This window comes from Sparus aurata, chromosome 11 (genome assembly GCF_900880675.1).
Source record: "Sparus aurata chromosome 11, fSpaAur1.1, whole genome shotgun sequence".
Classification (NCBI taxonomy): Eukaryota; Metazoa; Chordata; class Actinopteri; order Spariformes; family Sparidae; genus Sparus; species Sparus aurata.
This window is the reverse complement of record NC_044197.1, coordinates 33544419-33558353: the sequence shown is the minus strand read 5'-3', so window position 1 is coordinate 33558353 and position 13935 is coordinate 33544419. Positions and strand designations below refer to the sequence as shown.

General features: G+C 40.3%; 1 protein-coding gene across 3 annotated transcripts in view; it reads left to right on the top strand.

The window, feature by feature from the left end:
- slc5a9 (solute carrier family 5 member 9) overlaps positions 1-13935 on the top strand; it is a 139277-nt gene that overhangs the window by 114400 nt on the left and 10942 nt on the right. For all 3 annotated transcript variants that reach the window (XM_030433430.1, XM_030433431.1, XM_030433432.1), the window contains 2 exons: positions 285-453; positions 12515-12730. In XM_030433430.1, the coding sequence (XP_030289290.1) occupies positions 285-453; positions 12515-12730 (385 nt within the window). The remainder of the gene's footprint in view (positions 1-284; positions 454-12514; positions 12731-13935) is intronic.

The window sequence follows — 13935 nt, the reverse complement described above, 5'->3', positions numbered from 1 at the left end:
TTTCAACACAATCTGACTGGATTTATAAAAATAAACAGAGCTGTCATTGAGTAACTGGCATCTCTTAAAAATGACCTTGAGATATTGAGGAATGATTTCTTAATTCATCATAAGTAAATTATAAGTTAGTATATTTTTTTCTGATCCAGGCCCCCTTCTGAACTTCCTTTAATCCAAAGTTTTGCTTTCAGACAAACTCAACCTAAAGAGTGTCGAGCAATTGGTCTGTCTCTCAGTGGCCATTTTAATCACTGACAATATAATGCCATTCTTTGTATTTTCAGGTTGTTCATCCTGGTCTTGGTGTGTGTTAGTCTGTTGTGGATTCCAGTCATCCAAACAGCTAATAGTGGACAGCTATTTGATTATATCCAGTCAGTGACCAGCTTTCTAGCGCCACCCATTACAGCTGTATTCCTGATGGCTATCTTCTGGCCACGTGCCAATGAGCAGGTAGGTCACTCTCTCTCTCTCTCTCTCTCTCTCTCTCTCTCTCTCTCTCTCTCTCTCTCTCTCTCTCTCTCTCTCATGCACGCACGCACGCACGCACGCACGCACGCACATTTCTTACATGGCTGTGACATTTCCCCACCCTAACAAAAAAAATCATTACTTATTCCAATTACATATGGGAAGAAGCATGTGTTACTTGGTTTGTATTTTTGGGGGAGGGGGGGTAATTTGACGAAAAAAAAAATGTGATGGCTTGAAACTTTATTTATTTTTTTTTTTGCCCTTTTTAAAACGGACGCGCTGGTTTAGTTCTGCATTCAAAAAAAGGTATGTTAGATTTACTTCAAAATGTTATGTCAAGTGGTGTCACATAACTTTGTTAAGTAGATTTTAATAAACCAGTTTTCATAAAATTTACTCAATAGATTAAAGTGTATTGTACAACAGTGACTTGAGTGACTTAAACTTAATTGGGTTACTTTATTTCTTATGTATGAAGCCTACGTTAAACTTATGTGATATAGTTAAGTTCAGCGAATGAACTGGTTATACATTAAAGCAATACAGGGTTATTGAGTAAGAGTAACCTGATGTGGTTAAGTTAGTCTTAACTGGGTTTAGTTTGTCCAATTAAAATTATGTTAAAAATAGAAAAGACCTTAAACACAAAAAAATAACTTTTCTCATAACAGCACTTTTATTAAGTGTTGATAACCATTCAAAACAGTCTGTTATACAAAAACACTGGAAAGCATAAACATGCTTCACAACTAACTAATTTTTAATTAAACATGTAAAGTACTGTCATTAGCTTCCATTGAAATTGTGTTGTTCTTCAAATTCACTTAAAAAGTTAAGAGAAAAATCTAAATGCTTGTACAGTAGTACCACTGAGGTTTAAAGAGCACCCTTAAGTACACTTTAACATAACATAAAGTGACACAAGATTTTTTTTTTTTTTTTTCAATGAACATATTGCCAATAAATTCAAAACATTTTTGAGCTCTTAGCTCCAGCCATGGCAAGGGCTATGCCTCTTGGGCAGGGGTCACAAGCTTCAACATCATGAGGTTGCAAGAATCTTTTACCCACTAGGGCTGACACTGACTACAATGGGAGGCAGCTTATAGCAACTGAAACTGCTGTACACACAAGTTGACACATGAGAAAAATCATGACAAGAAGAAAGCTCAAACAATCTTATGTCTGTGTGCCAAATGAACAAAATCTTAACAGAGGACTTTACAAAAGCGTCAACAGGCCGCATTTGGTCTCAGGTCAGTAGTTTGACACCACTGCTTTAGAGTTCAATTTGAAACTTCTACCTTTCAGGTAAAACAGTAACAGTAAGAAATTACAAAAAAGGTTAATGGACAGTCAAAACTACAGCTCAAGTAAACAGGATAACAAAAACATTTTAGCGCACTGAATTGTCTCCAGGTCACAACACTGTAATGGCTTCAATCATTCATTCGAGCAGTTTGTTTTTGAGTATCTGGATTTTGGTCGAAAGCCTGTGTGTATCAAGTTCCATCAGGATCTTTTGAGTGAATTCAAAAGTGTACCTGAGGTCAGCTGGATAGCGCAGGTTCAGGTCGTAGATGATCCCAAGGCACAAGCAGTGGCAACATCTCTGAGTCCATGAAGCACCTCCACACCTTCAACTATGATGCCAACATCTTCTGGAAGCTGATCAACATCTGCACCTGGAAGTTTAATCACATAGATGCCGATGACCTTCTGATCCAAATCTGTCTGGGTTTCATCAGGGTCCTCACTCTAAAAACAGACAAAAAGGGACAAGATAATTAATAAAAAACTCTCCAACTGAAAGCACATAACTCACCTGAAACTTGCACCATTTTAATATTCATATTGATAACTGACTCCACTAGTAGGTGAAGTCAGTTCAATAAAAATGAATTAAAAATGTAAAATGTAAGACCCTATTAAAGGACAAGAGGTGCAGGGTGAACAAAAATGGGAAAAATTGACTATATACAAGGACTCAAACAGCGATTGACACGAGGATCTGCTTTGTTTTTTTGGGGGGGAATATTCTTAGTGTTGTTCTCTCAATGTTTGTCAAATGAAAACAATCATTAAAAACTGAAGTAAAAAAAAAAGACCCTATAAAAAGGAAAAAATAAATTCTAACAAACAACTGGTAATGGATAGGTTCGTCAAAGTGTACAAATCATATATTCTGCGATATTTGTAGGCGCAATGACAGTGAATGTGGAGGTAAAACTCAACACCTCTCCTTCACAGAGGCATTGAATCTTGGTGAGTCAATTACAAAATTTGACACATTGATGAGAGGATATTTAGCTTTATTCAATGTGAATTTCATGTGAATGAAAATATCACTTTAAAACAACTGACACTTACTCCGTACTCCTTCACTAGCTTTTCAGGGTCTTCATTGAGATACAAAGCTAGTGCTTGGAGGCTGCAAGCTCTCCTTGTTGCGATGGAGTCATTCTGCAAAACACAACAGGAAATATGCTGTATAAACAAGTCATTGACATTGAGAAGATGGAAGAATTCCAGAAAGTGATCCCTGACACAGATATTAGTTGGCCAGCCAGCCTTCATGCAGAGGTCACTCACACGTTCATAAAATCACAGTTAGCTACAGTTGCACTTGCCATTATTAGCAACAAGGGCAGAGCAAATAAGTGTGAAAGGCAACAGTTGTTATGTGAATTGTGTTACTGTAAGGGTGTGTGGGTGGGCAAATTTATTATCACTTGATGAGTGCCAACTTTGTAATCACAGAGGGGGTAACGATCCACAAGTTGACTCAGTTCAATCACAGAAACATCCCTTGAAGAAGGATCCAACTCAAAGGATCTCTAGTGTTCTCTGTACCATGAGCTTAATTTTTTTACTGTGAAGTTAAGTCCATCTTTCAAAACATTCATCTGCACAATTTCGGCAAAGTCTGGCAGTCCACCAACAAATCCATGCACTATTATCATGCCATTTCTGAAGTTGATGCCATCAGCAGATACATTCTGTGCTAGATTAACAACAGTAAGATCAGGGTACTTCTGAAGGAGGCTAGCTGCTACCTCCTCTTTAAGGACATCAAGAGGGACTGTTGAGACTCATGCAACCTCAAGAGAGTTTTTTTCACAGCTTGACGAAAACATACTATGGCCAATCATGAGCTGATGTTTAGTGACAGAAAGAAACAAGTGGACCAAAGAGAAGGATCAGTGCTGGATAATGTTCCAGGTAGTAGTGCTTTGGTGGCAGTTTTCTTTCTGGGAACAGTGTGCAATACCTGTATCTGTGCTCTGATATTTTAGTCTCCAAGTATGCAATTGACTCATTGGTATGTACAGGGCTAACGACCAGATCAACAATATCCTTCAAATCTAATATTAGCTGCCAAGCTGGTTCGTCCTCTGGAATTAGTTTTCCAACAATCAGTGGTATTAGTCTTAATAAACACCAATTCTCGTGTGAATTGCCACCAATATTTTTTTTACTTTGGAAAGCACGTGGCAATAAATGAGGGCGATTTGTTTTAACCATCAAAAGTGAAGTGCTTCTTGGCTAACACAGCAATCCAAAGTATTCAGCAAGTTCAATGGGTACTCTCCCCTCAAAAAGGTCATGAGCAAGATCTGGGGGAAACCTGCCATAACCTCAAAGAATGAAAGGCTCTCAGCTAAAGCACATGTAGTTTTGACTCCACAACAGGGTTTACCTTGTTCACATGCACTTGCTACATGTGCATGATGTAGCTCTTTAGTTCTGAGACTGAAGCCACCCTCTCTGACCTACTGTGACGAATTTCACTAGGTGTAGCAGTACAAAACTGACAGACAAAATCTCCAGAGAAACTCTCCACAAACCCAGCTAATCCATGAGCTCCAAGGTCATCAGCCACTACACACTGAACAGTACCTCTGATGAATGTTCCTAGATGATCAATGAAAACCCCCTGTTGCTCTAATGTGACAAGATCACACAGAAAAGGCTCAAATATTTTTTTTTATGGCCAAATGTTTCACATCTTCACTTTTACAAAGCAATGCAAGATAAATTGAGTTCAGTGATGACTGACAAACTGGCAGCAAGTTCCCTATAATCCAATAAACCCCAAAAAGTTTATGATTTTTTGGTGACGTCTCTAAAGGTTTACAAATTTCGAAGTCACCTATGTAAAGGCACAATGACAGTCTTAGTTCCTCACCTGTGAGAAACTCATTATTCTTAAAGTGACAACCATCTTGATAACATCTATACTCCACTTTTACAGAATGCTGGTCTGAATGACTATCAACAACTTTACCGAGTATATCTTTCTGTTTGAGTATCTGCTCTAAGGTTTTTTTAGAACAGGAATATAGTGGAAGGTTCGTCTTGTTTCTGACTCAAGTACGTACTCTACAGGATCAATGATGTCAACATTTTCTTTGTAATACTTGCTGCGTTTATGCGTTTATGAGCAGTAGCTAGTGGGCCATCCTTTTGCTATACCTTTTAACAAAGGATTACATGAAGATAATGCAGTGGTCAATTCTTTAATCACAATCTGGTCCACACAGACATTGTGATTTCTGAAGGTTTCTTGAATTCTTTCTTCAAACATGGGAAAAGAAGCAGATCCTATCAAAAAATGCAATTCAGCAAGCAGTTCATCTATTGTTGTGCGTGGAACATGGAAATTGTTTTCAAGTTTTAGTAAAAGAGATCCTAATTTTAGTTCTGTAATCGTCGATAAATCCTGTTCGTTTGTTCCAGTTTCTAAATCACTATCAGAATCGACATTACACTCACCACTATGAGTTGAATTATCAATGTTGGCATCTGCTGAATTTTCTGTTTTACTAGTGTTTACGATACCTACTTTAAAATCTTGAAGAGAGTATGGAGTGTGTTTTCTATTTCTGTGAGACTTGAAAGTACCATAAACATTTGTCTGGAAAGAGCAGCGGTGAAACATACAATTAACTGTTTCATGGCTCTTGAGATGGTTATTAATGTGACAAAAATACTCTTGTGCTGATGCTATTTAGGTGCTTGTACACAACTGACAGTTAAATGTAGCTGAAGCAACACATTTTTCAATACTTTGATTACTATGTGACCTGCTTAAATGACTATGAAGAGCATTCCAAGTATTGAAAACACACGGGCAATCAGAATAATCGCATTGGGTATGGGTGTCTGCGGCCAAAATTGCCATGAGCTAACCTGTAGTGTTTCAATAGATGGACTCTTATTGAAACAGTTGTCCCACAGTCTTTACAAGACCACATTCATATATGTTGAAAAAAGAAAGTGAGATTAGAGTCAAAACATTAAAGACGATCCTATGAACAGATCCTTCAACTGCCTTGCCTGGCCTCCTCTACTTTGGCAAACCACTGCCCCTTCTAGTGTTGCATGGTGAACCGATACTAGAAAGGTACCGCAGTACCCAGCCGTTAAGAACAATACTTTTTCACGTTTTATTAGTATCAGTACTTAATGGACAGAGGTTCTCTCTGCTTCCTCACTGCCTGCAGACAGAGTGGGCGTGGTTTCACAGTGACTGACAGTCACAGAGCAGAGCGAGACAGACGTGTTGGCTCTCTTGGTCATTACGGATTTAAAGCATCGTTTACAGACGGGCTTTGTGGTGTCCGTGGGCATGCCCCTACTGTCGGCAACATAAGCGTGCATCTGTTTCTTCAACAAGCCTAAGACGGTCAGCAGGAGCACTCATGCCGCTCTCAGCAGACAGACATGCATACTTGTTCAAAGAGTTCAAAGAGCTGCAGGTTAGCGATAGATAACATAACGTTAAATATCCCCTGGATGGAAGTCAAGCAAGGTTTTTGTTATGACAAGCGAACTATTTTCACGATCAGAGTTGCACGAGGCAGTCAGGGGTAAAGCTAAAGGCAGGAACACACAGGCCCAACCGTTGGACGTCTGAAGCGTTTGGAGAGACCTGGATGAGGTCGGGAACAATATGTTTGGTGTGTTCAGCGGTGTCGAAAGGTTTCGGACCCGCGCGGACGTTGTCGGCTCCGATTCAACATGCGAAGTCTGAGGAGGTTGGCTGTCGAACGTCTGAGCCATTGGATTCTCTGATTGGCGGTGTGCTAGCGAATCAGCGCGGTGTGTGGGAGGGGCGGAATACTGTGTGCACACTGGTTTTCTACGTACTCTGTTCCGTCATTCCCTGTTTTCATGTTTTGGAGTACTGGCATGAGACTAGCTGTTATTGTGTCTGTTCAGGACGAATTAATCTGTTTTCATTTGGTAATGCCTCGCTGCATTTTAGTATGCAGCTGTTTTGTCTGAAATAGTTAAGTTTAGTTTTGATCAAAAGTAAAGAGAGTTGCGTGTATAAACTTCTAGTCCAGTGTCTTTAACACTAGAGCCACCCGCTTATTGCATCTCGCGCAAGTGCAGAATGTACACGCTACTGTGGAGCTGGCAGCACGTCGAAGCGGTGTGTTCAATGCAACTTTTGCGCCGAACGGGTCAGACAAGAGGCAACAGACAGTGCGTTTACATGCACAGTTTAGTCAGATTACAGCCATAGTTCGACTATGCTGCTCAATCGGACAACTGCAATTATCCGAGTATACATGCCGGTGAGAAAATCGAATTACTGCCGAAAGCATGTCATACCCCGGTACGCTAGGTGGCGCTGTGCCCATTTCAACTAGTGTTAACGGGGCCACCTCCGGCTGACCTCTTTACGTCACCAGCTGCCTCGGCATTCAAGAAAGATGGCGTACGAAGAGCGAGACGAAGCTACATCTTTGTACACTTCGTATATGGTGTACATGATAATTACACAAACTAGATGCACAATGGCGCTCTTTCTTGCGGTGATTTTGGAGGAAAGACGCCGCTGCCGCCGTCCATCTACTTCCGGCTCACGGCCCCGGGGAAAAATCTCGCGCCTGCGCAGAACGCAAAATCCGATCCGATGGAAACGTATACATGCAGGAGTTAAAGGGATAGTTCGGGTTTTTTGAAGTGGGGTCATATAAAGTACATATCTATAGTCGATCTGTTTCCTACCGTAATCACCGCTCAGCGCAGCCTCAGTTTGGAGAAGTAGAGAGCCGCTCCAGCCCAGAGGCTCAGCTTTGTACTGAAGTGAACGGGGTTCAGCAAAAAAAGCGAAATTAACCACCTAAAACAAGACTCACCTAAAAAAATCTATATCAGGTCAAGTGTACGTTGTATAGGTAAAATTCACACCGCTTTACATCGCCGTCAGACTGCGCTTTCTTTTGGCACTACATTTTCTCAACCGCAGAACCCCCGTATCCCTACGCATGAGCGCTAATGTGGAAGGATACGGAGAGTTAAGTTTCGTTTTTATCGAAAGTAAACCTCTCGTCCAGCCACCGCTCGCAGATCAGCTGTTGCCCAGTTACGGTAATGCGTAGGGATACGGAGGTTCTGTGGTTGAGAAAATGTAGTGCCAAAAGAAAGCACGGTCTGACCGTGATGTAAAGCGGTGTGAATTTTACCTATACAACGTACACTTGAACTGATGTAAATTTGTTTAGGTGAGTCTTGTTTTAGGTGGTTAATTTCGCTTTTTTGCTGAATCCCGTTCACTGCAGTACAAAGCTGAGCGTCTGGGTTGGAGCAGCTCTCTACTTCTCCAAACTGAGACTGCGCTGATCGGTGATTACGGTAGGAAACAGATCGACTATAGATATGTACTTTATATGACCCCACTTCAAAAAAACCGAACTATCCCTTTAATGCGACTTTCAATCGAATAATCTACGTGGTGTAATTCGACAATGAGAAATCCGATCCGGTCCGATTTTAGTCAGACTACGGTGTATGCATGCATCTTAAAAATCCAATAATAGTCAGGGTTACACCCCGCCTTTCCGAAACCCCGCTGTTCCGAACATAGACTTCAATTCATCGTAATGGCGGGGTTACCCTTTTTTTCAAAGACCCCGCTATTCCGAAAAGTCTATTGGGGAAACCCCTCCATTCCGAAACCCCCCCACTCCGAACGGACTCAATCAGAAAGGAAACGGAGGTTGGGCATTTATCCTTTTTTTCTTTGTGGGTTCAAACGGATCAGGTGGCTGATTAACCGCAAAACAAGCCTACTTCATATAAATGACATAATGCTCATTATGCTTCAGCTGGACAAATGGCTATTTTGAATTGAAATTACTTTATCATGCTAAATATCCGAAATTGTATGAAAATTGCTCCAATGCGTTATACCGATCTTCATGTATATTCAGACACAGCCTGATATGGGTTCTGAGCAAGGGAATGTCTGTTTTCTCCCCCGGTCTGTTGTCAGCAGGAGCGGGGGCTGCGGGCTCGCGCCTGGGTGAAGTGGGCTCAAGCCAGAGTTCAGCCGGGCTCGAGCCGAGCGGGGAGAGAAAAAATGTGTATTTCTTTTGCTCTGTGGGAGATCTCCCACAACAGAGTGGATGAGAAACCAAGGGGGACAGATCTGCCCAGCAAACATCAGAACGCAGAGTGCAGCCTTTGTCTGTCACCTGGTTCAGCACCCTGGACAGCTGCCTGCGTAACTGGATGTGGGAATTTGATGCATTTGAAGCCGCGACATTTGGTCAGAAACGTCATATATAATAACATTGTTTCGAGTCGTAAACAGTTCTGTAAGTGGAAGAAATAACAATCAATTAGGCTATTAGTGTTAGTCCTTCTTCATATAAAGTTGTGTTACAGTCGCACAGCTGGAGACCGCTAAGTTAGAGACAAGAGAGACAATGTATGAAATCCCGCAAAATGATGTGCGGTCAATATGACCGCTTATGGCAGAAATAGGTAAAACAAATCATATTTTCTTTTCCTTTTGTGTAATTTATATAAAAACTATTCTCAATAAAAATACAGACACTTGTAGAAAATGGTTAGAAGTCTAATGTTTGCATTTTGTTTACAGTGCAGATTGATAACTTAATTGTGATAATGTTCAAAGTTATAATTATTATTATTATTATTATTATTATTATTATTATTATTATTATTATTATTATTTACTGTGCTAGGTATTCTTTTCGTGGTTCTTGGTGCTTGGAGCAATATTGTTGTTGTGGCATTCGTGCCAATAAAGCGAATTTGAAATGAATTGCATTAATAAACCTTTAGTTTCTTGCCTATAGACTGACAAGTGTTGTGTTTACAAATGCGCAATACATCCAGATTTCTTGAGATTTGTACTTTCAATGGGAATTGAACACAAAGACAAGTTATGTTAAAACGAACGAGCAGAGGGGTCATTCCCCGGCAGATCGCACCCATGGGCCACAGTTTATTTCAGAATTGTGCGAGTGCAGCTGGAAGTGGGGATTTCAGCACCACGGATAGTGCGTGTAAAAAGATTAGACAAACGTTTAAATGTGTTTGCTGCAAGCGAAAATATAGGCTACTATATAATAAATGAAGATAGTGACATAGGCGTATTAGCAATAAAAAGCAATGAGTTGTGTGAATGCGGCCGGTGAGCGGACGGCAGTGTTTGATGTAGGAAGTAATGTAAACTTGAAAATCAATTTCGGAACAGCGGTGTTTAATTTCGGAACGGCGGTGTTTTGAGGGGAGGGTCGGAACAGCGGTGTTTCGGAGTGGGGGTGTTTCGGAAGGGTGGTGTTTCGCAATGGAGGGGTGTCGGAATGTCACGGCGCCCCCAATAGTCAGACTAACGCAGTAATTCGGTTTTCTTGAGTGTCATGTAAACGCACTGAGAGTGGTCGAAGAGTGGTCGGATAAGGCAGTTGGACGTCTGGGCGGTGTGTGGGGGCCTTAACTGTTTACCAGTCTGATTTGGTTCCACACATGTATGCAAACGCAACATTCACACTGGCAACATGAACTTCAGCATAACATGCGCTGTTCACAACATGCTGATCACAACACCACATTATCATAATCTATTTAATGTCAATCAGTACAAGTAATATAATCACAGCTAGTACATTTCTGTCAGTCATTTATAATATATATTGTAATTTAAATTATCAGAAAATGGTCTGATTAGAACACAGACCCCCACCAGGTCTGGGCCATTTGTGTTGTATTTAAGTGCACTAATGTAGTTTGCAGGCTAATAATCCAGGGTTTGAACTTTATCAACATGAAATGCAAATAGCAAATTTCCCCTTTGTGGGACGAATAAAGTATTGTCTTATTTTATGAATTGCCAGACTTGCAGTTAATATCATTTATGTTCATTATTTTTATGCCGAATAAAATTGTAGTTAATGTGCTGTTCATTTTTTTCTACTATTGGGACTGAGCTTTTAATGAAAATTAAGTTATTTAATAATCTCTGAGAGCAAACAAGACAAATGAACAAAACAAGAAGACACTTGTCTATCTTGTGGTATCTATATAACGTGGTATCGTTTCAGTATCGGTATCGAGACATTTTTTGCAGGTATCGTACCGAAGTCATAATTTTGGTATCCTGACAACAGTACCCCATAGTAAATGCCTCACACAATAAACATTAGAGAGATATTTCTGTGTGATATCATTTGTTTCACTTGTTTCAATGTTTAATTTTATCAAATGTAAACATTATAATAACTGCAAATAACAATGAATAAAACTAAAATAATTATAAATAACAATGAATATCAATACATAAACACAATAGGCAGTGTATTTATTTCAATGAGAGAATGCAAATTGTTTTTTATTTTTTATCATCCATTGAATAAATCTTTTTAATAAATTGATTTAAAGGACTTGGAACATGAAAGTTCCATTCATGTTCAGGACAGTTTATGTTCAGAAGAACCGTTCATGTTCAGAAGAACCCATTCAATTTAAAGAACTGTTAATAATGACGTTTGAGAAGATTGGATTTTTTTTTAACAAAGCTTTTTTTGTGGAATACTTGATGTGGCCCAGCCTCACCCAGACTGCCTCCAGCGACCCCTAAATAAATTGAGTTTGAGACCCCTGCCTTAAAACTTCAACATACAATTTCCCATGTACACCAAATTGCTAACACATGTAGAGGGTGTTGCCCCATCTATGCATCAATACTTGGCCACATCTATAGCACCAATTACTGGACACAGGAAGTCAGACAAACATCATCCCTTTTACATGACATTTACTGCTTGTTTTCTCCATGGCGCCACAGTCAACATGCGTGGACTGCAAGGGCCCGCTCATCGATACTTGCAGCTTTAATTATAAAACGTTGATTGAGAATTGATAGAAATAAAGGATCTGAACTTAGTATTAAAATAGGTAACCAATAGATGTCTCTCTCTATCTCTGAAACACAGAAGAATAAATAATACACCACAGGCAGTGTCATTGCCATTACATTCTAAATAAATATAATCCAAAATAATTTATTGAGTTGAAAATGTCACATATAGGCAAAAATGAAACAAATTGATCAATGCATATGTTGACACTGTATGGATGTTTTCAGATCTTTTTTATTTGAATTCTGCATTCATGAACAAAATGAAAAAATAAATTATTATCAGTCTAACCTGGACAACCAATGTTCCTGAACAAAAGAAAGGTACATTTATAAGTGACTCAGAAAGGTGACAAGCCCTGACAGCCATGGTGATGCAAAGCTGTATCTGAGGTCAGCTAGCAATAACAACAAAGCTATAAAACTAACCAAGCATAAGCCATAGCCAAGAGGTGAAGCTCCCTCCTGCTTGAAAACAAACATATCTAAATAGTAATCCACGTTTCAGGCATAATAAGGTTATAAAGTCAGGCTTGGGTAGCTTTTAAGCTTACCAGTGCTGCTTGCTCAAGTCTATGTTCTTAATTCATTGTTGTAGTACATGCATTGGTGAAAGCCAACATTTATCCAGAGGCAGAAAAGCTACGGTCCAAAATCCCAAATCAGTTATTTTTAAGGGAAGGATTATTTAAAAGACTGTAAAAAATAAAAAATAAAAACAGATACACAGCAACACAGCAACCAGAAAGTCCAGTAATGAATGACAGTTTAAAGAGGTGATTACAGAAAAAAAAATATATCACATACCTATTCCATATGACTGTGCAGCTAATCATTTGTGTATGTGTGTTTCAGGGGGCATTCTGGGGTCTGATGTCTGGACTAGTGGTGGGACTGATTCGCATGGTTCTGGAGTTCTCCTATCAAGCGCCTTCCTGTGGTCAGCCTGATCATCGACCTGCTATCCTTGCGAATGTCCACTACCTGTACTTTGCTCTCATCCTGATGGCTCTCACCTGCCTTATCATTGTTGCTGTCAGCTTGGCTACTGCACCGATACCTAAAGAACATGTAAGGAAAATCAATTCATGTAATTTTTTTTCATTATTAAAATAAAAAATAGAAGCACAAAAGTGGTTACTGAAACAGTTACTGCACTGCAGAACGGAACATCACAAGTACTTTAGCTGTTATTCACAAAGCCATCAACAGTGGGGTGGGAATCTCTTGGCACCTCACAATTCGATTCGATTCTGATTCTGATTCTGATGTCAACGATTTGATTCTAAACTGATTATCGATGCATCTCAATGCATCTCGATGCATCTTGGTGCAAACAGTTCTTTTATGTACATTTCCATGCATGATTAAAAAAAATAAACTAATTAAAGCTGCAAAAAGCGATGAACGGGCCATGCAGTCCATGCGCGTCGGGGCATGCTGCTGTCATTGCGTGCCGCATACACAGTCCATTGCTGATTATTGTGTCCGCCTGTCTTAACTGTCCGTGCTTCGGACTGTGCAGGAAGGGGTTAAATGTCATATCCTGTGTCCAACATGTGGCGCTTTGACTATAACTGTATATTGCCCATGTTTTTAGGGCCAATAGGATTTCATTGATTTTCGTACTTATGGGTGAAACATGCCAGCAGAATGGGGTTTTTTTTTGGTTATTTTTCAATAAAAGCGTCCCCTTGAGGCCGAGTTGCACAGAATTTTTTTTCCTATGGGCATAGAATACTGCCATACATCACGCGCGCGCAATAAAACATCCACGGCGCAAATCAAACATCCACGCGCACAAATCAAACACCCGCGAGCGCATTTTTTTTTCCCCGAGCGCTTTTCCAAGCACTGGCGAGCTATTTTTCATCCTGCATCTCTGCCCCCTGGAGCAATATTGTGGCCTGCGAGGAGAAAAACAGCTCGAGCATGCGCAGAGTCCGCTCGCAATACTTTCCCCTGCTCGCGCGCGCGCAGACTGCTCGCTCGCGCAACACTCCTCTCCTCGCTCGGGAAAATTTTCACTCTGCTCGCGCGCGAGTGAATTTTTGTAATGGCCGTTTTTGTCAGTAAGGGGGCGGGCCTTGGGGGCATGCCAATCACCATTGTATCCCCGAATAATTGGTTGAGCGTATTGGCCAATCGGATAGCAGGGTATGGCAACACCACTAGGACAAACGGGACAAACCACACAGCCCTGAATGCCTGAATGATAAGTATTGTGATTTGGTGTCCTGACTTGAATGTTTGCAAAATGTCACACAGAGCAATGA